Raw genomic sequence first — 25,383 nt, forward strand, 5'->3', positions numbered from 1 at the left:
GCTACTCAGGAGGCTGAGGCAGGAGAATCACTTGAACCTGGGAAGTGGAGGCTGCAGTGAGCCAAGTTCTTGCCACTGTAGTCCAGCCTGGTGACAAGGCAAGACTCTGTCTTAAAAAAAAAAAAAAAAAAAAAAAAAAAAAACTTAACATGAAATAACTTCCATTAACTGATCATGAAATTTTGCCCTCTTTCAGATTAAGATGAAGGACACTTCAGTCACATGTTTACTGTGGCAATATAACTACTCTGGATAATTTTTATTAAATCATAGAATATACAGTCAGGAAACACTACAGCTATATTTAGCTGTTAGTTATCTCAATAAGCTACTTAATTTACTGGCAGACCAAAACAGGCATACTGAGCATTTTTAATTTTATCAATTAAAAAAAGTCTTCAGCTGTTCGAGTTTCACATATATTCATAAAATTTTTAACTCGGGGGCACAGTTAACATAATTTATTGAGTGTTCTCCCTATAAAATATAAATTAACTTTTCCAAAAACATTCCTCAAAGATACTATAAACAAAAGAAATAAGGGTATGTTTTATAACAGAAGAGTGTAATAGATGACCATTATGGTAAAAACTAAGGTGCCTTAAAAAAATTTGGCCCAACTATGAACTTTAGACCCTATGAATTTTTATGTTGAATACATTTGGCTATATTGCTAAGTGGGAAAAGGAGGAAAGTAATACCAAAATTATTGTGATCATCAATTTATAAAATCATCATTATTTTAAAGCTAATTGTAAGACTTCAAATGTTTAGAAAACAGTAATTTGTAGGTACCAATTGCATCTTACTACGTAACTGTAAAAGGCACTCTTTGGTGCCCAGGCCAGTATTTTGAATACATTGCCAAGACATTTGCACTCCCTAGCTCTGACAATTCAAATACATAGGATTTTATCTATTTTACATTCCTGTTTGATAGAAATTTGAGGCAAATTTTACCCACACAGCCTGAAAAATACCTTGAAAGCAAACCTCAGTCTTCTGCATCTTCCAACTGATTCCTTTACAAACTCTGCACACATACAACTTAAGCCTCTGCTCAGGCTTGTGATACCATGCACACTGCCCACAAGGAAAAAATTAATTGAAAATAAAAGCCACAACTCTGTGTACTATTTAAACTGAATGTCCAATTATAAATTGGTACATTGAAGTGTCTAAATAAGATGTTTTTAGCAATCTTGTTAAAAAAATTATTGGGCAAAATATATCTTAATTTTTAAAAACACCCCAAGATTTTTAAAAAACACTTGTACTATACAACTTATAGTAACCTTGAAATTGGTTTATAAGGTTTTAATCAAGGTATTTACATACCAAGTGATGTAAAGCAAAAAACAAAACAAAACAAAAAAAAAACAAAGCTAATTCCCAGTGACATTTTAGAACATACTAATGCATCAAAGATTTGTATGAAATTAAAATTAAGGCTTTTTCTGCACAATTTGTGTAATTTTAATTTTACATAGTAGCCAACCTTGGAAATGTCAGTCTTAACATTCTGATCAATCCACTGCATTCAATGCAGTGGAGTGTGTTAAGTGTTACTTCAAATAATTACATTGCTGCTACTTCTATGTTGAAGCATGCTTTTTAAACACTGTAGTTATTGAATATTTACAATGTGTATCATTTAAACTTCATGTAAAAGCACAAGTATGACTGTCTGACTTTAATACAAACACCATACTTGGAATTTCCCCCCAAAATGAAATGTAATATACTACAATTTTAATAATCGACACTTTGGAAGTTTTAAAAATATGTTTAACGTGGACCACCGACATTTGCTCAAGTAACTCAAACAATGCTGTTCCTTTTTTAGGGTGCAAAACTTCAGTCTGGCTTCAGTTTCTTTAGGCATAGAGAAAGAAAATATTTCCTCCAAAGCGACTCCAAAATCACGCATTTCTTCTGAATATCACACTTTTTCTCTGCTGACTTCAAATGTGGTCCACCTCAGGGAAGGGGAGGGGAGTATCAAGATTCAGGATGAACTTATATGTGATTCCCAGGTTTTCACGATCCTCCCTTTTTTGCTCTTTTAAAAACACAGTGAGTTAAAATACTGAACAGCAAGATAAAAATGGAATAGTATCTAAGAATCAAAATGTATTAGCCATTTTTCCTATTATATCAAAATTTGTAGTCAGAATTGTCTTTATTGACTTTATTTTAGTTTTTGTACACAAAGAAAAATCATGTTCATATCCATCATGAACAAAAACTTAAAAAGGCAGAACTAGAAGACATGTGTCCTTCACCAAAGCAAATCTGTGCTAAAGGTTCCAAACATTTCAATTTTTAAAATAAATATTTTCATTTTCCGATGTCTACTTTCATGTCTTCAGAGTGTCACAGGGAATCGAAGCCTATCGTGAATTACAATTTTTTTTAAGAGTCCCGGCTCACTGTGTTTGGTAACTTGCCATACCATATCCAGCTTGGTTAGGAGGAGGTATTACAGGGGGAGGAGCTTGTCCTTGGGGAGGCTGAGCACCAAATCCACCCATCCAAGCAGCAGAAGGTGATTGACTTGGAAGAAAAAAAAAAATCTTCAGCAAACACAAGAAAGAAAAAATCACGTATGTATTTACACAAAAATCAAGCAGAGCCTAATCACAGAATAGAAAACCAGAAATCAACACACCTACAACAAATAGATCAAAGAAGTCAATGATATATGTGTTAGTCTTCGATATTTTTAAGATAACCACAACTTAGCACAATGATGTCTAAGGAGTATCTGCAAACTAATTTTTTAAAAATTGTGAATGATTCAATACATCATCTATTACATAACAAATTTTAAAAACACAAGTTCATGTTGGAAAGACTCTCAAAGGAAGAAATCAGAAAATAAAGGTATGGGCTGGCCCTGGGTGGTGGAATTACAAAGGAGGAACCCACTCTCATCAACAAAAAGGAAAAAAAAAAAAAAAAAAGGCAGTTACTTTGTATCACACAAACCTCAGATTTCTCACACATACCACATAGGCATAAAACCATCAAACTTCTGCGTATACCTGGACAAAGATCTTTCACATGCAAAAATAAATAAAAGTATATCACAAATGTAAATCAAATTCTACCAACTGCTTACAGGGATCATAGAGGACACACTAAATGTTATCCCAATCCCTCCTTTCTACCTAGGTAATGAGAAGTAATTCCTTAGCCTCATAAATCATATTTTGTTAGATTTGTTTCTATAATGCTCATAATGCCAAATAGCTCAATGTATATAATTAAAATAGATTCTCCTTAGGAAAACACACTTTTATTTTTTCAGAACCATATGTTTCTATACTGGAAAAACCCAAACAACTTACTCTACTCCAAATCCTTGTTGATTCCATGGTTGCCCGTATACTCCATAAGGCGGTACTTGCCACCCATTTGCCATATACTGTCCATACTGTTGTGGGTTTCCATACACTTGGCTCCATTGGCCCCACTGACTATAGTCGACCTAGGAAAAAGCAAATTATTGTTTTAGGGAACACGTAAGAAACACCGTATATGAAGAAAGAGTGGGAGACAAGGAAGAGAAAAACTAAGTAAGCACCCTTATGTGAATAGGACTCTGTTATTTATCATTGTCTAAGTTTATTGGGGTGGTGACACCTGTGAAAAGAAAGTATTAAGATTCAGTTAATACCGCAAATAATCAATTTTGAAATACAATCAACTGAAAGTAGCTATATGCTTTATTTTATTGTTTATTTTACAGAGTTTCCAAAGCTTTTTATGTGATATGTAAGATGGAAACCTTAAAAAGTGCTATGAAAAATCGAATTACCTGTTGGAAGTTTTTAGTCATATCAGGAGATTCTTTACCCCAATAGCATTTAACCACATGTCCTTCAATCGTAGTACCGTTCACCGAAACAATGGCATGGGCTGCACTTTCATGGGTTGAAAATCTAAGAAAGAAAAATGATAGGTTTTGTTTTTTATTTTTTAAGAACCTAACACAGTAAGTAATATGGAGACTCATCAGTTTATACCTGCAAGTTGGTACTTTTTTCTAAAGTACATTAGGTAGGTAGCTTAAACTTCTATATTGCAAAGAAGCACTAAAATAACAGACACTGATACCCTGGGGAACGTAAGTGAAAAGAACGAATCAAATGTAAGAGTAATAATGATATTTCAAGTAGAGTGTTACCTGACAAATGAATAGCCCTTTTCTGGGAAAACTCTTATTTCCATAATTTGTCCAAATGGTGAGAATGTCTGTCTCATAAGCTGATCTATAAAACAAAACATACAAATAAAACATGGCTGATGTGTATCATGAAATTCATAAGAATAGTGATGAAGCTCCTCAGAGGTGATTAGAAAACCAAACATTGTACCTGTTAACCCAGACGCAATTCCTCCACAGTACACAGTACAATTTTTTGGACTTGACTGGTTTACTACATCTTCAAATCTCAACTGCTTAGTGTTGTCTGTATGCAGAAACAAAACAAAAACGTTGACTGTTACATGGTACTATAAAACTGTCTTTTGTTAATTACTATATACTATTAAGATATGCATAAGGCTGGGCGCAGTGGCTCACGCCTGTAATCCCAGCACTCTAGGAGGCTGAGGTGGGCGGATCACGTGAGGTCAGGAGTTCGACACCAGCCTGGCCATCATGACGAAACCCTGTCTCTACTAAAAATTCAAAAATTAAGGCAGGGTGCAGTGCCTCACACCTATAATCCCAGCACTTTGGGAGACTGAGGTGGATAGATAACGAGGTCAAGAGCTCGAGACCAGCCCGACCAATACGATGAAACCCTATCTCTACTAAAAATACAAAAATTGGCTGGGTGTGGTGGCACACGCCTGTGATCCCAGCCACTCAGGAGGCTGAGGCAGGAGAATCGCTTGAACCTGGGAGGCAAAGGTTGCAGTGAACCGAGATCACACCACTGCACTCCAGCCTGGGTGACAGAGCGAGACTCCGCCTTAAAAAAAAAAAAAAAAAAAAAAAGATATACCTCAATGGGAGAAAATATAATTTTTATTGATGCTATGATTTGACACAGACTTGATCTATAAAATCAGGTGATTCACAGCTCCAAAAATACTTATATCATAGCCCAATTATTTTCAGATAACGAAACATAAAATGAAATTAGTGTCTTGAAACACTAATTAAATACTAAGTCCAGCCTGGACAACATAACCAGACCCTGTCTCTATTAAAAATTTAAAAATTAGCTGGGCATGGTGGCATGTCCCTGTAGTCCCAGTTCCTCAGGAGGCTGAGGTGAAAGGATCACTTATACCCAGGAGTTTCAGGCCACAGTGAGCCAAGATCACACCACCGCACACCAGCCTGGGCAACAGAGCCAGATCCTGTCTCTTAAATAAATAAATCAGAAATTGAGACTAGATGAATACATGATACATGATTTTGTGAAGAATCTATAATTTTAACACATACAGTAGATATATCTTACTTTCTTGTGTACTTTTAGGTGCAGGTGGTTTACGTGTGGCCCAGTTGGTTCGGATTTGACGACCACCCAACCACTGACCTCCCATATGCACAATCGCATTTTCTGCATCCTATGGATAAAAAAGAAAGAAAGCACAATCACAAAGAAAATAGTGATAAATAAGACTCAGCACGATTAAATAAAGCATCGGCACTGCTGGATCCAATACAAATCAGCAGATGAATTCACTAAACATCCTAAACAGAACAAAACTGAACTATTACCAACTAGAAAATGATTTGAACTTGAGTGATTCAATCTAAGCAAAAACAGATACTCTGGCCCTTTATCTTACCACTTCAATAAAATGTAGATGACCTGTAATCCCAGCACTTTGGGAGGCCAAGGCAGGAAGGAGGATCACTTGAGGTCAGGAGTTTGAGACTAGCCTGGCCAACACAAGTGAAACCATGTCTCTACTAAAAATATAAAAATTAGCTGGGTTTAGTGGCACACGCCTGTAATCCCAGCTACTCCGGAGGCTGAGGCAGCAGAATTGCTTGAACTCGGGAGGCGGAGGTTGCAGTGGGCTGAGACGGCGCCACTGGACTCCAGCCTGGGCAACAGAGTGAGACTATCTCAAAAAAAAAAAAAAAAAGGTGATTTAAGTTATTGAAACTGCTTTAAAATCAAAGCCCACTTTATTATTTAATGTTACAGTTAACACAAATGCTTAGTTTGGTACCTCTTTTACAAAGAATATATGCAAAAATCAAGATGAATTGCTTAAATTTTTATTTATATAATTTGCTGTAGTCACTAACATCCCAGTCATATAAGAGTATCAACAGTAATTTAAAAGGAAGAGTTAGAACTGAGATTTTCACGGTTAAAACTGAATATAATTTACCTACTCTCTAAATTCTCAGATTAGCTCATCTGTCCTAGACTTGGGCTTTACTTCTAAATCCATCTGACCTTTACCAATGTACAAACACAATTTTAATAATCTTCCTTATAGTATAATCATTCTTTTTCTAGCTATTTATTTTCGAGTTTATGAAAGAATGAAATTATACTCTATTATTAAAACATACATAACATTACATAAAAGTTGTGTTTGCAGTTAACATTCAAGTATATTCAAATTTCAGATTCAATACATTAAGTAACTAATGACTGAATTTAGTATTAAAAAATATAAATTGAGATGGAAGAACGTACCAGTTTGTTATAAAAAGATACAAAACCATAGCCTTTGGATTTTCCAGTTGCCATGTCTTTAACTACCCGGGCATCCCTGTGAAAAGAAGCACAGCTAAATGAGGGAAGTAAGAGCCACCCTCAAAATAAAAACTAAAAGGAACCACACACACTGTATTGTGAGCATTTTTAAAATAAAATTCCAGTTAGCCCTAATTAACTACAACCATTCCTGAACTCTCCCTAATGCTTCTTTACCTGTTAGAAAAAAGCAGTAGGACAAAAACATGTAATAAACATGCAACCTAATCAAATAGCCTGTGCTTTCTAAACTAAATGCTCAAATTTGAAGATTAATAGGAACAACAGTTTCCCTTTCTAATATTCTATTTACTAGTGTCCTCTAAGGTTTACTGATTCTATAAATTACTGTAACAATACTAACTACTTTACCATGCAATCTCTAAATAGTTAAATGTCTTCTGCCTAGTGATACAAAATATATGAAATATTAAAAAATTGAAAAAGAGGAAAAAATAGGAATTAAAAAGGCATACATGGCCTGTTAACAGATTTCTTTATTTTTCTTGGTCAATTCTCTACCATCATTTTGGAGTTTGGGCAGCTGTAAATTTTGAAAAATTGACATTTTCAGAAATTTAAGAAAGGAGAATAAAAAACTAACAACAATGCTAAGCACACCAGTACGAAAACAACAAATTTACACAGAAATTTTAGTGAGTAAGTTAAATGATTGGAAATATAGAACTCCACTGAATATAGAATGTTAAAATGTAAATACTAAAATATGTATATATAAATAATGTATAATAAGAATAAATAGAAATGAGAAAAAAAATCTACAACTGAGTTCCAGTGTGCACAGTTCCTTGCAGTTAGCCTTCAAGATCCTGTCCATTCTTATGAGCAATTCTGCAAAATAACCAGAATGCTATTACTTTTAATTGTGACTTGGACTTAAGAAAAACTGCAGGTCTCAGGTATAAATAAAGATTGAAAAACAGCAACCTGTATTATTTTTATATTGATTTTTAAAATAGTACTACTTACCACATTTAGATTAAAAAGCAAAGCAAATATCAAAACAGAAAGTTAAGAATTAAATCTTTTAAAGAAATTAAATCTATAGAACAACAAATTGAATAGAGAAAATATTGTTGTTCTTAGTTGAAACACTTTCCTGTAAATAGTACTAAGATGTTTAATTTAAATCTACAGGAAATATACAAAATAAACTGATTTTAATCAGAAAGATAAATTATGATAAACATTTTCTACAATTCATAATCATTTTTAGTTTTCCAATATATTTTTTTTTACCAAGTAACAACAGTAAAATCTGAGCATAAATGTTGTTAAAAATCAAACCACATTTGCCTCTTAACTAGTAGAATCAAATATCACTAACAAAAAACATCTACTAATTAAACCCACATTTATGACTCATACATTGAAACATTTTAATAGTATAACAGTACTTTTCACTTACAGCTAAAATATCAAAAACACATTTATCATAATAAAACATGAACATTTCCAATTTAATCACAATATATTCAAGGATTTACCTACTCTCCCATTTATAAATTCCTCCTATAAAAGTTATTCAACTCTTACACAGTATAAATCACATTTACTTTTGATTAACTCATTATCCTAAACCACCAAATTTTGAAAACACATGACAAAAAAGCTAGACTTTATAAGTTTTACCATTCAAACATCTGCTTCAAAGATAACAAACAATCACTTAAATTTTTTTAACATATTATACACAGGATTAGATGAAAACGAGACCCCAAGACACTGAAATGACATTAACATTTTCAACAACATCCACTACTCAAAACAAACCAAAATAAATAAATAAAAAATAACAAAACAAAACAAAACCATACTAACTAGAGAAAGAAAATCTTAATTCAATTATAAGTTAATCATATACAATTCTGCCTATCACAACTGAGTGTAGTACTGATTATGATACTTACGATATTTTACCAAAGGGGGCAAATGCTGATTTGATATCTTCTGTTGTAATTTCTGGACTCAAATCCCCAACAAACACATGGAAGTGATCTGAAATCAGAGCATTTGGTAATCAAATACTTAAGAAGTCAGCCACTAAAACCTTTTTAAGGCAACTCTAGAGGAGGGAAAACCCCTATTTAAGCTGGTAATGCTTCCTGGATAATTTGAGAACTCTTCCACAGTAAAATGCAGCAGGAGTACTTACTGGAAGTGTCTTTTTTCTGGCTACTTGGTGTGGTTGCCCAGTTTACTTTGACCTCCTAAAAATAAAGATTATATTTAATAAAATTATTAGGCATGTCATGAGTTACAACACTTACCACTTATCAAATCATTTATCAAGCAGGGTTATTTTTGTAAAAGCACTAAGCTGAATAAAGCAAAACCATCACTCAGCAGCCGAGTATCTGTTCAAAAATTTGCCTAGAAAGAATACAAACTAGTTTAACATGCAAATATATGTACTCATAAGGTGCCATCATCCTATTATCTTACCTTTCCCAAAATTTTTCTCCCATTCATAGCAGCTAATGCAGCAGCTGCATCTCTGTGTTCATAAAATTCCACAAAGCAATATGGGTCATTGCTTGTATGCTGCAAAACAGAAAATCCAACAGAAGAGTTGACCCTTCTGCTATCGGGTTGCTGAGAAGAAAATCCAGGAAAAAACATTACTGATAGCTAGGAATGTACAAGGTGAGACTGCATAAGCTTATGAAAGCCTAATACTTTTAAAATAAGATTTAAAGCTAAACCTGACTTTGCACCTCAGAATACTACTGAACTCAAACGGAACTATAAAAGCAGTTGTAGAATTATGAGCATCAGTATTAAATGAAAATAAAGAATTCTGATGAAGTCTGTTAAATATAAAATAGAAGCTGATATTAAACCAAACAAAACCTCAAACTCAGATCTGATGAGGACCACTCCTTACCATTGCTTTCCTTCTCCAACATTATTTTTAAAATATGTTCTACTTATGCATCATAATCCTCTGTAAGTGGTATCCCAGGATACAGAAATACAGAATGAACCAACTTTATAAACTACTCCTGATCAAAATTAGGATCAATACTACAAATGATGGAATTCTATACTGCTACAAAGACTGAATTTTATTGATTTCTTTTCTGGATATGGAAAGAATGAAAATAAAAACAGGAAAATTTAAGCTTTACAACCAGCGACTGAAATGAATTCCCTACCTTCCAAAATAGTCTAATGTACTGAAGATTCTATATACTTTGAATTTGGTCTTCCAAAGATCAGAGAAACAACAGCGGTGATCAAGAAAAGAGGTTCTGAAAATGTATCTGAATAAAATATTCCAAGACAAAGCTACAATTTTACATAATAAAAACACCATATAAAAAATCTATATTAAATATGTTCTGCAACCCTATGCTTGACAGTAGTTACCTAAAACACATTTATAAAGATGTGAAGAAAGTAGTACTACCCAAGCTATAGCAACATTCTCACCTGACAACCAAACTGGAAACGAATTTCTATGAAACTGCAACCTATACTGAAGAGCTGCACAACTGTACAAGTATATATTTTTATGTAAGGCTACAAACAGTTATCATTATTCAATGTAAAATGCCCTGTAAGAATAATATTTAAAATGTGGAATTCTAGTTGGACTTACAAGGGATAAATATACCAGATAAAATAAAGATCTTTTCAACAACCACAGTTTTTCATTCCAGGAAAGTTTTAGAAGAAAAATCCAAAATAAGATGTCTAAACAACAGTGGCAAAGGAACCAGAAGGCATTTCCTTGAGGGAAAAAAAGTGGGATCGTTAATACTGACAACAAAAATATGGGCTCTCATACAAAATCCTACTGTTGCAGCCACGTGAATGCTGTTCTTAAGAGGTAAAGAAAGGAAATGGGGGAAGACTTCAAATTAAAACACACATGTAAATTCTTCTTGTAAAAGAGTTATTACATTTACCATAAATACTCATTGAAGAAAGGACATCAAAATAAATAAGAGCCTAAAATTGTGCCAGTTGAGTTTTCCTTTCACTCCTATCTCTTTTGCCCCAATGATCTCGAAGGAAAACATTGATAATCACAGCAAAACATACAGGGGTCCAACGGTAGATCTATGACAATCCCATACACTTTAGGAAACTAGTCTACTCGTGAACACCAATTTCAAATCTATCTAATAGCAGGCCAGCTCCCAATCAATGTATGCACGTGCATGTACATATACACATATATTCATTGATATCACATACTTCATATATTCACATCACACTGCATTTCACCTAAGATACCATTTATTTCTAAGTCACATCCCAACTATCAGAGATAATAAAACTCTAAAAAAATTTGACTTAGAATCAATAATATATATTTGTATTATATAAGGAAAGCTAGAATCTATGATAACAAATCCAAAGTAAAAAAAATCATAAAACTATGGGGAAAAAGGATTTCTCACATACTGAAATGAAATTTATGAAAGAAAAATAAATAGCTGCTAGATACTCTGTATTAGAGTTTATACCCTTTGGAAGCTTCTTATTTACACCACCAAGTGACATCCTAAAAATCAATTATGGGCTGGGCACAGTGGCTCACACCTGTAATCCCAGCACTTTGGGAGGCTGAGGTAGCTGGATGACTTGAGGTCAGGAGTTCGAGACCAGCCTGACCAACACAGTGAGACCCCATCTCTACCAAAAATTCCAAAAATCAGCCGGGTTTGGTGGTGGATGTCTATAATCCCAGCTACTCAGGAGGCTGAGGCAGAAGAATCGTTTGAACCTGGAAGGCAGAGGTTGCAGTGAGCCAAGATTGTGCCACTGCACTCCAGCCTGGGCGACAGAGCCAGAATCTGTCTCAAAAAAAAAAAACAAAAACAAAAAAAGTGCTCCTGCCTGTAACCCCAGCACTTTGGGAGGCCGAGGTGGGCGGTTCACAAGGTCAGAAGATCAAGACCATCCTGGCCAACATGGTGAAACCCAGTCTCTGCTAAAAATACAAAAAAAAAAAAAAATTAGTGGGGCTTGGTGGCACGCACCTGTAGTCTCAGCTACTCAGGAGGCTAAGGCAGGAGAATCGCTTGAACCCAGGAGGCTGAGGCTGCGGTGAGCCGAGATCATGCCATTGCACTCCAGCCTGGGCAACACAGCAAGACTCCGTCTCAAAAAAAAAAAAAAATCAATTATGGCTGGGTGCAGTGGCTCATGCCTATAATCTCAGCACTTTAGCAGGATAAGGCAGGAGGATCACTTGAGCCTAGGAGTTCAAGACCAGCCTGGGTAATATGGTGAAACTAATCTCTACAAAAACATTTAAAAATGAACTAAGTGTGGTGGTGCTGTCCCAGCTACTTGGGAGACTGAGGTGGGAGGATCGCTTGAACCCAGGAGTTGGAGGCTGCAGTGAGCCATGATGGCACCACCGCACTCCAGCCTGGACAACAGAGTCAGACCCTGTCTCTTAAAAAAAAAAAAAAAAATCAATTATGTCCCTACCTTATTTAGTGTTGTCACCAATTTTTGTTGGATGACATAAATGTCAAGACAGAGAAATATGAGACTTTACAAGTTCAAATCTAAGAGTTCTAGAATACGGAAGTCATGAAAATTCATTTTGAGTCCCTCTACCCTTCAAATAGCTATATGTATACATGGGGTTTTAAAAAATACTGTTAAAATAAATCTTTATCAAATGTTTCTCAAAAATTTTCTGGTGACTCTTTCCCCACTTTCTCACAACGCGTTCTCTCCTAAACCTACTTCTGTCGGCTTCTAAGCCAACCATGCCACTGAAACTGCATGTAGAGCTCAACAATGACCTCTCTGCTGCATCTGTGATCCCTTTTCCATCCTAATCTTTACTTCCAAGCAGAATTCACTACAGCTGACCACCATCCTCCTTTAAACATTCTCTTCTCTGTATCCTACCACACTCAGGTTTTCCTGTTTCCTCACCATAGGATCTTTCTTCCTTTATGCAAACTCTAAATGTTGAGCTGGTCCAGGGCTCAGACCTCATGGCCTCTGTGCTCTTCTTCACCATCATTCTCTCTCTGTGAACTCACCTAGTCCCATGGCTTCAAATACCACTGCAAGCTTCAGCATTGGTCTCCAGAATTCCAAACTACTTTATCCAACTGCCTAATCTAACGTCCACTTCAATGTCTAACTCATGCTTTAATCTAACATTGCCAAAACACAATTCCTGATTAACACCACTCCCTGTGGTGACATCTAACACATCACCCCCATTTTAGCAAATAAATAGCATTACCACCTATGCAACTGCATTAACATGAATCTTAGGGTATTTCCCGATTTCTTCCTTTCCCTATGTCCCACAGCCAACCTAGTCCTATCAATTCTACCTCCAAAATATACTCCAAATCTATCAACCTCTGTCCTTATCTTGACTTCGGCTAGCACGTTTGAGACTAAGCCTCCATCATCTCTTACCTAGACTAGTGAAGCAAATCCAGATGGTTTTTCTCCTTCTGCTCTTGCCCGCTATAATCTATTCTCCATATAACAGACATTCTCTACATAGAGTAGTAAGCTTAAAAATACAAATCTTGGCACCTCATCCCCCTGCTTAAGCCCCTCCACTGGTCTGCCACTGCGACCAGAGTAAAACCCAAACTATGTCATGGCCCATAATGCCCTGTGATTCTGAATCCTGCTGTTAGTTAGACTCATTTCCCTCCATCCCTCACCAGACTCTAGTAATCAGCCTTTGATTCCACAAACACAAGTTCATTACCAACTCAAGACTTTTGTATTTGCTGTTTCCTCTGCCTCCAGCTGTTACCATAGATAGCACCATCTTGTTAGTCGTCTCAGCTCAAAGAGGTGACATCTCTCATCACCTAGCCTATATAGCACCAACCCTCCAATCATCACAGAACTTGGTTTTATTCTCTTCATGGCTTACATCCCCATTTGCTTGGGGAACTCATTTGGCTGTCTCTCCATTATATCTCCAGTACCTTGTATAGTGCCTAGTGCAAAGGAAATTTCTGATCGATGAAAGCACGAATAATTAAAGGCAGGAAAGAAAAATATAATACACCAGAACAAAATGATGACTGTCATTAGTTGGGAAAGATAATCAAAAGGCCAAAGCACTTTAAAGGTTTTTAACAGCTCTCCGTTTCAGAACCAAACAAACTTCTCAGCACAGTTTCTAGCCCTTTCCATACACTCCTGCCATCTCTTCTGACTAATCCCATTTTAAACTACAACAATGCTACAGGTTCTATTTTTCCCTCTCTGCCCTAAGCACTCCTGCTCTCCCTACCAACCTGGATCAAAGTTCCCTTTATTTGGAATCCCTTCTTCCCTCAATTCCTTTCTAGCCAGTATGTACTACTATCCTTTTAAGGTTTCCGCCTAGGCAGTGACTCCTCCAACAAGCCACTCGCTGACCTCAGGCTGCGCTGGATACCCATTTGCTCCCACAGCACTTTAAGTTGTCTGCTTCTGGAGCCTTTATTATCCTATATCCTAAGTGCCTGCTAACTCCTTTGTCTCCCTACTAAACTGTAAAATTCTATGGGACGAGGAATTATCTTTATTCACCAGCGTATCTCTAGCACTTACTGCAGTATCTAGTATAAACAGACAAAAAGAAAAAAAAAAAAAAGCTGATCAATGAACAAAAAGACAAGGAAAAAAAGCCTAAAACATGACTCATCGGGTGCTGCTACAGTCTTAGCAGGAAAGCATAAAAAGGTTAAGTATTTGCTACAGACACAAGAGACAAACAGTCCTGCACACTACACATATAACCTCGCGTTCTCGCACACGAACATATACTGTCCAAATCGTTAACATTCTTATTGGAATTGTATGAAATACTTTCCAGTTTTTCACCACTCTGAAATGAGCTCTAATAGTGTTCTAAAAGCAGAATCACTTCAAGATAACCACAACACAAAGAATGACCGTTTGAGATTAACAGCACAGAAACTTTGCCCTCTCAAATAAAACTCCATCCTAAGCCTAGTTTGTGAGCCAAAGCAAAGTAATAAGTCAACACAACACAAATCTCTCCACCAGAATAACTTGAGGCTTATAACGCAATTTTAAAATCATGCTAATCAACCCATCATGCTAATGTCAGCACATGGAACTGGGAAGATCTTACCTCTGTTATCATTTTACAGCTTTTACAGGGTCCAATCTGACTGAACAACTGAAGTATAAGGACTTCTGTCACATCTCTGGAAAGGTTACCTACGTATCTGCACAAGAAAAAAATACGTTATCAGCAATTTTTCCTTTAGCTCTGGCTCTAATGTGTTATCATTTAATTCATCACCTTTTCTTTTTCTTTTTTTTTTTTTTTTTGAGATGGAGTTTTGCTCTTGCTGCCTGCCCAGGCTGGAGTGCAATGGCATGATCTCAGCTCACTGCAACCTCCGCCTCCCAGATTCAAACGATTTTCCTGTCTCAGTCTCCAGAGTAGCTGGGATTACAGGTGCATGCCACCATGCCTGACTAATTTTTGTGTTCTTAGTAGAGACGGGGTTTCATCGTATTGGTCAGGCAGGTCTCGAACACCTGCCCTCAGGTGATCGGTCCGCCTTGGCCTCCCAAAGTGCTGGAATTACAGGCGTGAGCCATCGCGCCCGGCCACCTTTTATTTCACTTTAACTTCCTCTGTTTTCAATAAAATTTCTCCAATTAAACCTGATCCTATGAAAGTAAGATTAACCCTTATTTAGGAAAATAACAATTGTTCTTAGGCCACTAAAATACCACTCTGAGAGACATTTAAAAAACAAATCAATGTGATCTTGTATACCCCAATGGCATTATTATTCTGTATCCTGGATATAATTTTCTCATCTTATTCTAATTGTTAAAATTTTAAACCGGTCTCAAGATAACTACAATTTCTAATTAAAAATAATTTATAGCACACACACACACACACACACACACACAAATACAACAAATACTAATTCATTAAAACACCTGACTGTAATAGGATATTAAACATAAAGTGAGTTTATCTTAGACTCCCAACCAAAGCAATTACATGAACAAAGAACAGAATTAGAGTAAAGTTACAGTAAAACATACAGAGGGTGGAGGGTTTTTGTTGTTTTGTTTTTGGCTAAGTAAGGTTACTTGCAATGATGTCTTCACTACTTCATTTTAGGAGAGCAGGGAAAAATATAAAATTTCCTAGTCTATAATGCATCAGAATCAACAAAATATATATGCATTTTTCTGAGATGGAGTCTCACTCTGTTGCCCAGGCTGGAGTGCAGTGGTGCAATCTCGGCTCACTGCAACCTCCGCCTCCCAGGTTCAAGCAATTCTCCTGCCTCAGCCTCCCAGGTAGCTGGGACTACAGGCGTGCACCACCACGCCCATCTAATTTTTGTATTTTTAGTAGAGACGGGGTTTCACCATGTTGGCCTGGCTAGTCTCAAACTCCTGACCTCAAGTGATCCACCCGCCTGGGCCTCCCAAAATGCTGGGATTTACAGGAGTGAGCCACCATGCCCAGCCAACAAAATATATCTTAATGTAGATAAAAAAGCAAATACAAAGATTTCTTAAGAAATTCAGAGAAAAATTAAGACAAATCCAGGTATATTTTTGACTATGGACATTTAAAAATTTGGGTTTTTTTTTTCTAATTACAAATTGAATGTATATGTTTTGTGTAAAAGATTTTAAATACAGGAAAGTTTAAAAAAGAAAAGAAAAAAATGCTACTTCACCACGCAGAGATGACCACCTTGGTTTATGTCTTGTTCTATCGATTTATCTTAATTTAGCTCAATAAATTGCCAAACACTTAAGTCTTTCTGGTATTCTATGCATAATTCCTCAAATTTGCATCCATTATGAACAACCTCATAAACCAAACAATATCTGTAAAATTTAACAAAGTTCATTCTGGAAAGTAAATTTCTTTTTCTACTTGTAATATATTACATCTGGAAACTGAGTATTAAGACCAAAATAAGACTTGCAACATAGTTGCCACATTAAATACACAATATGCTTTAAAATGGAATACTCAAAGGGAAAAATAGACTGAGAAAGCTTAGGTTAAGTAAAAAACTGAAAAGATCCAATTAAGAATTAGTAGCAATTTTCCAGTTAAGAATTTTATTGCAATGAATACTAATAACCTTAGTGTCCCTGCTCTAAAATTGAAACACACATCCAATATTACTTAAATAGAGGACTAAACAAGTGACAAACTGGTTTACGTTCACTGTGCCACCTTTTCCTCCTAATTAAAGAGCCGATCCATCAGCAGGCAAATGTAGTGAAATACTTTTTCCAGCAGGAGTAAAAGGTTATTGGGTTATGAGCCAGCCATAGACTGCTTGCCCCTTCTTAACTCGTAGGCGTTTGTAAGCCTGTATCTCTGAAATGATTTTTGTACAGAGTAGACCTACCTGTAAGAAAAATGAACAATTGACCGGGCACGGTGGCTCATGCCTGTAATCCCAGCACTTTGGGAGGCTAAGGTGGGCGGATCATGAGGTCAGGAGTTTGAGATCAGCCTGACCCACATGGTGAAACCCCATCTCTACTAAAAATACAAAAATTAGCCGGGTGTGGTGGCGCACACCTATAATCCCAGCTACTCGGGAGGCTGAGGCAGGAGAATCGCTTGAACCTGGGAGGCGGAGGTTGCAGTGAGCCAAGATCGCATCACTGCACTCCAGCCTGGGGGACACAGTGAGACTCCATCTCCAAAAAAAGAAAAAAAGAAAAACGAACAAGCGATCTTGAGCTTCTAAACATTAGGTTCCTTGCCTAAAGGGCTAGTTGGCTCATTTCTAAGAGAAAAGACGGATGGATAAAACTCAATTTCACATATTGAAGCTAGCTAATAATAAAATTAAAATAGAATTATCACTTTAATATAATACATTTTAAATCGTTTTCTATTTCCATTACTGTTTAAACATCGATTTCTTCAGGAAAAACTGTATGGGCATTAGTTACCTTCTGTATCTAATAGTCACAATAAAAGCTGTCACTGCTTAATAAGATCTTTATTCCGCCAGGTGCGGTGGCTCACACCTGTAATCCTAACACTCTGGGAAGCCATGGCAGAGTGGATCACTTGAGGTCAGGAGTTCAAGACCAGCCTGGCCAACATGGTGAAACCCCGTCTCTACTAAAAATACAAAAAATTAGCCAGGCGTGGTGGCAGGCGCCTGCAATCCCAGCTACTTGGGAGAGGCTGACGCAGGAGAATCGCTTGAATCCGGGAGGCGGAGGTTGCAGTGGGCTGAGATCATGCCATTGCACTCCAGCCTGGATAACAAGAGCGAAACTTCATCTGAAAAACAAAAATAAATCCTTATTCCAAGTCAACCTATTTCCTGTCAGTTACAGATCTTAAAGAATTTCTAGAGGCATATTTAGATACATTAATTTACATTTCTAGCACTGAAGGCAAAGATGAAAATGTTAATATCTAAGTTTAGAATGTCATGAAATATTTATTAAAAGATCCAGTGTTAAGGTTTCCTATTTTTCAAATTATCTTCACTCAAAGTTAAGTGTTAAGCAGCAAATTCAATTTCAAAAACTAACATGAAAGGCCTTCCATAACAACACACACAATATTTTAATTTACCAGGATTAAGAGGCCATGATTCACTATATAATTTCACCTAAACTTTACCCAAATTTCAGACTCCCTTTTCTTTTACTGAGTTCTTGTACCCAAATTTCAGATTGCTTTTTCATTTACATTTGCCTTCATGCATCATAACACTTGAGACGTATTGTATAGCTTTTAAAGTACTGTTCTATTCTGTTGTAAGTACCTTTACATTATCATAAAATAATCTGTCCCAAAGTAAATACTAACAAAAATATTTAAGACAAAGTTCAATGCCTGACCTAGTAAGATCATCTCTTGGTAGTTCATTGAAATGATATCTTTATTCTTTCCAAATTACAGCTTCTACACTTCACTTTCTTTCTGCTCTGGTTATGAAGTAGTCAACCTAAAGTTCCAAGTCTTTAAATATATAATTTCTACCTAAAGAACATATACGAAATAACAGAAAAAAGACAAATGGCTCCAATTTTTGTATTGAGAGGTCAATTCAAAGAGTAAACACTTAGGAAATACCAGAATGATTTTTAACTCAAGGAAAAAATTTAAAAGAGGCATACCTTAGAGTCTATTTTGTCTTCTAAGAACAGGAACTGTAGGAACTGAAGCATTAAAAACTGAAAATGACAACTTTATCCCTAGCATCAGGGTTAAAATCCAATTTGAGGCTAGAAACTTAGCAGTTTCACAGTAGGCAGAAGTTCACATTGCCAAACTACTACTTGTGTCTGACTGGGCAGAATTTTAAGTTAAGAATATCATGCCTTTCAGAAGACTAATGACACTTTTCAACACTGAATGTGCTCTCACTCTGAAAAGAGTAGCCCTACCAAGGCTGAAATTATCAGCATTTTCACACAAAACACTATACCTAAATTTCCGTAACAGTTCTGCTTTTGTTCTTGACAAGTCCTATACAAGAAGAGATTTTGCAATAATATTCTTCAATAGATCTCTAATTAATTGTTCGTCAGTACAGTATTTCATTTTAGGAAGAAGGTATGATGGAAGAGAGTTGCAGGAGGTACAACTAAATTGACCAACTATATATATGAGATATTCACATTTACACACACACACACACACACACACTCACTCTCTTACTTTAAAGAAACAAAGAATATTATTAAATTGAATTTGAATGAGGGGCTTGATTATAGCAACAGTATAGACAAATCCATGGTATAGCCAGTCAATTTTGTAATATTTTATAGAATTTTCTTCTGCTTTGCTCTTATTCAGATTATACTCTAAATCATTAGCTTATTTCCAGGAAGAAAGAATTGCCTTAAAGGAAGGGATTGCATAACATGGTATTACATGAATTCCTAGCAATTTTGGTGCATCAGATAGACGAAGAAAATAAGCTACAATAAAACACTATTACAATTTAGTGTCATATTGTAGGTTCAGATATACCATGGATCAAATCACTGCACTACAAAGCTACACACAACCCAAGCCTGAAACGTGTGTCCCACAAGGCAGGTGTCAGACAGTCCAGTTCCAACACCAGTATTACACAGCATGATCTTGTTTGTTTTTTTAGATCACAAGTTACTCAATGCATTAATACCCCAAAATAAATGTCAAATGAGAATGAAGAACATCAGAAAACAGACCTTTAAAGCAACTATATGACAAATAGAAATTTAGGCTCAACATCAAAGCAATTCTATGCCACTTTAAATACCATCAAATAAATTAGTAATACTGTAGGTAATGAATATTTAAAGACCTACCTAGGCTCTAAACACCATATTGTTTTCTGAAGATAGAACCATATGTCTTAGCTTGTGTGTGTCTGCAGGAAAAAAACCTCACTAGTAACACACAGGCATCTTAAGGAAACAATTTAAGATAAGCTTTGTTAAGAACACATTCTTTTAAAACATACTGGCCACTTGAAAAACCTAATCCATAGCTCACAATGTAAAATATAAGATCTCCATAAACAAAATAAAACCCTACTAGATATCAACGTCTAAAATCATGTTCAAAGTTTTCATCATGTTACTTATATCTAATAGAACCCTTTGAGAATATGTAAAATGTACTCTTGGAAAAACTACTATGCATTATTTGTATTAAACTCTAATAAAAATCCCAATTGTGAAACATTTGTTTTTATCTCAAGATTTTACATTTGAAGGTTTTAAAAAATATATAAAAGTCAACAGACTGCACCACGTGTGACAGTAATGTCTGCCTACAATCTTAGTTCAACCAGGACTTTTAAAAAAGAACTTAATACTAATTTAATGAAAGAAGTACAATCATTGTAGAAACACTGAGTACCTCTTATGTTCCAGGCAGTGAACTAAGTGCTGCAGGGATAAGACCTAGGAAGATGTAGTAGTCCTTCTCTTAAAAAAAAAAAAAAAAAGAAAGAAAGAAAAAGAAAAAGTCCCCATGGGAAAGGGTGGGAGAAGGAAAAAGGAAGGCAGAATAGTAAACACGTACTGACATACAAAACAACAGAGCTTAAGATGTCTATTTATTCATATGAACACATGTCACAGTTTTAGAGAACTGTAAACATAGACAACTTAACTGTTTCAAAGAAAGAACAAGAGATTAGAGAAGGTAGAGGAAGGAAATAAGTGACAAAGAAGTTAGCTTATTAGTCTCAAGGAGAAACTCTGATAGGGATGAAGACAAGGTAGATGCAAAGATAAATAAAAGACATCAAAAAAGCACATTCTTGAGCACTACAAAACCAGACATTCCTCTTGGTAAGGAACAGACAGATACAGTAAATGAGACCCCTACCATGAGTATTTATCAATCATTCAGTGTGTGATGATGACACTTCAGATTTTTAGATACGATGTAACTTTTATCTTTGTTAAATACATGTTAGCTAGTCTTTAAGTCTAGCTTTCCCAGATGCTTATATCAAAGTACACATTGTAACTCAACACCAAGTCTTGGCTTCAACAGATGTTGAAGGACAAATTTCTTTCTTTTTTTTTTTTTTTTAATTGTTTAGACAGAGTCTCGCTCTGTCGCCAGTCTGGAGTGCAGTGGCGCGAGCTTGGCTCACTGCAACCTCCACCTCCTGGGTTCAAGCGATTCTCCTGCCTCAGCCTCCTGAGTAGCAGAGACTACAGGCGCGCACCACCACGCCCAGCTAATTTTTGTATTTTTAGTAGAGACGTAGTTTCACCATGTTGGCCAGGATAGTCTCGATCTCTTGACCTCGTGATCTGCCCGCCTCGGCCTCCCAAAGTGCTGGGATTACAGGTGTGAGCCACCGCGCCTGGCCTGAAGGACAAATTTTAAGTGTGTCCCAATTCTTTCTTCTAGGGAGAGAAGGCAGAAATGGAAGACAACACAAAACACAAAGACGTTCTACTAAACAAGCACTTCATTGAAGCATTTGATGTGCTTCAGTAGGCCTCAGATTCTCAAAACGGGATGGATTCTTTAGTGAGACGTTAGAGAACACATTTATTCCTGTACAAGGCCACACACAAAAAAATCTCTATCAATATTGAACATCTGTCTTCTTTACGGAGCATCCTTTCTTTGGTAGGAGTGAAGAGATGTGAAGCTAGTCAAACTTCTCGAGTGCCCATCCACCTTATCTATTCCCCAAAAAGTAATTTCCCCATCAGACAGCAGAGCCAAGTGGACTATGATCCTATCAATACCAGGAGAGGCAAGAGAAACAAAGCAGCGATCTGACTCCTTGGTACTCAAGGTAGGAGTGCTGAACCTGGAGAGGCCGGGAAATTAGGGTGCCCAACTTAAACATTTAATTAAAAACTATTCAGACTTAAAAAACAAACAAAAAAAAAGATGCAGAAGAAAGGAGTGCCACACTACTCAGAAAGGAATGCAAATGCTGAGTCATCACTCTTCATTGGGAAAGGCAGGAAACCAGAATTAAGTGGTTGTAAGATAGAATTCATTCATTAGATTGGGCTTCAGGTAAAAAGCAACAGCAAGAGAGGAGAAAAAGCGTTCAGAAGACACACATCAAATAGCGGATGAAGACATAATTTTAGCCAACTCTGAAGGTTTCGACGCACAAACAGATTAGGAAGAGGCAACACCTAGAGAGCAAAAGGAGTTTAACAACTGGTTGTCAGTTTAGCGTAGGGAGCGCTCAAAGTAAACTTCTTTATCCAAGAAGGGAAAGATGCTCGGGCAGCAAAAGGTATCCCTTATGCACTTCAAAAGTAGCGGGCGCTAGGCGGGTGTTTCTGACAGCGTGGGCGGGGGCACGTGGGGCATAAAGGGAGAAGGGGCTTGAGTGGTAAAAGAGTGTCCTGCTTCCTCCGAGAGCTTAGCTGGGGAGAAGAGCCGGGAGCGACTAGAGCTGAGGACGTGTAAAGGGTGAGTACTAATTTCTCGGGGCCCGCGGGGCCCACCCCCAATCCCACCCCCGCCAGGCCCTTTCCCCGTGGGCACCGGCAGCTCCAGGCCCAGCCCAGGGTGCCCAACGCGCAGGGGGTGCAGGAGTTCTCCTGGGCCTGACAGCCTCAGCCGTGCAGAAACCCGGCCTAGGGAGGGCATGCAAAGAAGGGCGCCAGAGAAAAAGGTCGAGACAAGCCCCAGACCCCAGGAAGTGACTGTGTTTGGGGGAAGGGAGGATTTCCTTCCCAAGGAAAAGGGGACAGATGAGGAATGCACTTCGCGTCCACGCCGCCCTGGTCAGGGAGCCGCCTAGAGTCCCGGCTTCGACCCAGTCTCTCCTGCTCCCTCCCTTAGCGTCCCGCGGTGCCCGGGCCTCTTGGCGCCTGGCACCCCTCGTCTCGGGTACTCACAGAGTCCGGGGCTGCCCGTCGTCTTCCATCATGGTGGGTGCGACGGAGCGATCCCGGGACAAGGGGGAGGGCAGGGCTGGGGAGGGGAGGGGGTGGGGAAGAAGGGGAGGGGGGCTCTGGGCACCGGCTGGGGACAGAGGAAAAGGTACCGAACCCTGCTCTTGGGCTCTCTCCCCCCAGCCCGCTCCGGACACTGCGCTCCAACCAGGAGGAGCAGGAGGAGGAGGAGGATGAACAAAATGGCCGCCGCCACCAGCCAGGCAGGAAACAGGGCAGAGCGCAGGCGCGACCCGCCAGGTCACTGCTCAGGCCAGCCGCGACAGCCGGCAAGGGGGACGACCGAGGGGAGAGAAAAAAGGGCCGCCGAGGAAACTCTGGGACCCGCTCACGACGGATCACGTCGTCGCTGTGGGCCTCTGGCCGGCCGAAGCCCAGCCAGCTCCAGGAGAGATCGGGCAAAAAGAGAAACGCCGTGAAGCCGAAGTCTCTGGGAATTGTGGTCCTGGAAATGAGAAAGGGAAGCACTTCTGCATAGGACTTCTGGAACCTGTAGTCCAGAGGAACCGCCGGCGACCGCCCGCGCTGGGACACGAAGAGGAGACTTCTGGGTAGTGTAGTCATACGTGAGGACGTGCGACGACCAGGAAGTCGGAGGGCTGGGAGGTGAAGGGAAGAATAAAAGCGACATTGAAAGGCGGGGAGACCAAGTGGGAAAAAGCGCTGTCTGGGAAGCGAACTACAAGTCCCAGAGTGCCTCGCGCCGGGGGCTGTCCTCGGACTGCTCCAGGCATTGTAAGGCTCTTCTGTTGGCCCAGTCTGAGCTGCTGCTCCGCCTTCGTCCAGCCCGAGAGCGGTTTCTTCAACTGCGGCTCAGGGAGCGCTCTGCCTCCGCGTGGAGTCTGAGCCAGCAGGCCCGTCCGGCCCCCCTGTGTTCATCAGAACGGCTGACCCGCGTTAGTCAACCGCCGCTTCGCGCGACAGTCAGGAGAGAGGCTGGGCTGGCGGGGACCCGGAGGGGCTGGGGTGTTTGGGGGACGCGTTTTCCCCACACATAGGTATTTCTAGCCTATTTGTTAAATACAAGCAGGTGGCCTGCTTGCAAATTGCTTTACAAGTTTCAGAAGCTTCCCTATCCAGTATCTCATCGGATAATGGGGTAAGAAGAGCAGTCCTCTATTATAATGACTTGCCCAACTCCCCCCGTATTCTTGGAGTTGAAAAAAAAAAAATCCTTGGGCAGAGACGTGCACAGACATCAGTCATGTGGGCTAGGAACGCAGTTTTGGATGAAGATGAGGGAAACCATGTTCACACTAACTCTGCAGCCCTGTAGAATTTGTCTTCTCACCCCCCACAACAGTTCCTGCTGTGCTTTTTCCTCCTCTAAGTACCTTCAGGAGAAAGTACTTGGTCTTGTAGCTTAGTGAAGAGTGGCGATGAAGAAAGATCTTTCAGTCCATTGCCAGAACTTAACTGTCCCGGTTAGTAATAGCTTAAGAGTTGCTTCTGCCAACATGTACTAAGTGCATGTCGACCTCTGCAAGTGGCGGTGCCTGTGCGTGCCACTGTGTCCTAATCTTGAAAGCCGAATCAACCATGCAGCAAGCCCTTATGTTGTCAATTTTCAGGGGAGGAAATTTCAACCTGAAAGACTTCATAGAGACACGGCAAAGGAGTTGAGCCGCATGAGAGTCCACGGGAACAATAAAAGGGCTCAGATGCCAGGACCCATGGCTAAAATGTATAGGTTGGGGTTGGGGGTTGTGGGGAGGGAACTCAAGCTAGAGGGGACCTTGTAGAACTGTGTTGTCAAGAATCTGTTTCATGCTGAGGAATTTGAGCTTTCTCTTCCAGGCAGTGAGGAGCCACTCAAAGGTTTTGTCTTTTTTTTAATTGGACCTAGGTGTAGAACTGTATTTAATTATAATCCAATTCATTAACCCATGCCTGGCCCACTGTCATAGTTTCCTGTTGATGCTGTAACAAATTACTGCAAATTTAGATACTTAAAACAACATGAATTTATTATCTTACAATTCTGGAAGTCAGAAGTCCAAAATCAGTTACACTGGACTAAAATCAAGGTGTTGGCAGGTCTGGTTCCTTGCCTTTTCCAGCTTCCAAAGGCTGCCTGCTTTCCTCGGCTCTTGGCCCCATCCTCCGTCTTCAAGGAAAGAAGCATAGTATCTTCTCTCCTCTCTGTTTCTGTGCTTACATCGTCTGTCTTGACTGTGATTCTCCTGCCACCCCTTTTCATTTACAAGAACCTTCTGTG

At 38.4% G+C, this 25,383-nt stretch overlaps 1 protein-coding gene and 1 long non-coding RNA gene across 7 annotated transcripts; one reads left to right on the plus strand and one right to left on the minus strand.

Moving 5' to 3' along the window:
• Positions 1 to 225: 225 nt before the first annotated feature.
• TIAL1 (TIA1 cytotoxic granule associated RNA binding protein like 1) lies at positions 226 to 23,353 on the minus strand. Of its 6 annotated transcripts, none has more exons than XM_005566574.5 (13): positions 23,109 to 23,353; positions 20,076 to 20,137; positions 14,869 to 14,965; positions 9,213 to 9,311; positions 8,923 to 8,977; positions 8,678 to 8,765; positions 6,687 to 6,762; positions 5,484 to 5,592; positions 4,383 to 4,478; positions 4,193 to 4,277; positions 3,824 to 3,947; positions 3,354 to 3,493; positions 226 to 2,556 (listed from the first exon to the last, which is right to left on the minus strand). In XM_005566574.5, exons 3-13 carry the CDS (start codon positions 14,878 to 14,880, stop codon positions 2,430 to 2,432), a joined length of 1,011 nt encoding a protein of 336 aa, XP_005566631.1. In that variant the 5' UTR covers positions 14,881 to 14,965; positions 20,076 to 20,137; positions 23,109 to 23,353; the 3' UTR covers positions 226 to 2,429. The 6 variants fall into 6 exon arrangements, with proteins under 6 accessions (XP_005566631.1, XP_005566630.1, XP_005566628.1 ...); XM_005566573.5 differs by having other exon boundaries at positions 9,213 to 9,362; XM_005566571.5 differs by lacking the exon at positions 20,076 to 20,137.
• Positions 22,604 to 24,214, plus strand: LOC107130903 (uncharacterized). Its single transcript, XR_001493644.4, has 2 exons — positions 22,604 to 22,677; positions 23,289 to 24,214. It is a non-coding gene; the product is annotated as an uncharacterized lncRNA (long non-coding RNA).
• Positions 24,215 to 25,383: the final 1,169 nt, after the last annotated feature.

The sequence above is a fragment of the Macaca fascicularis genome, chromosome 9 (genome assembly GCF_037993035.2).
Source record: "Macaca fascicularis isolate 582-1 chromosome 9, T2T-MFA8v1.1".
NCBI classification, from domain to species: domain Eukaryota; kingdom Metazoa; phylum Chordata; class Mammalia; order Primates; family Cercopithecidae; genus Macaca; species Macaca fascicularis.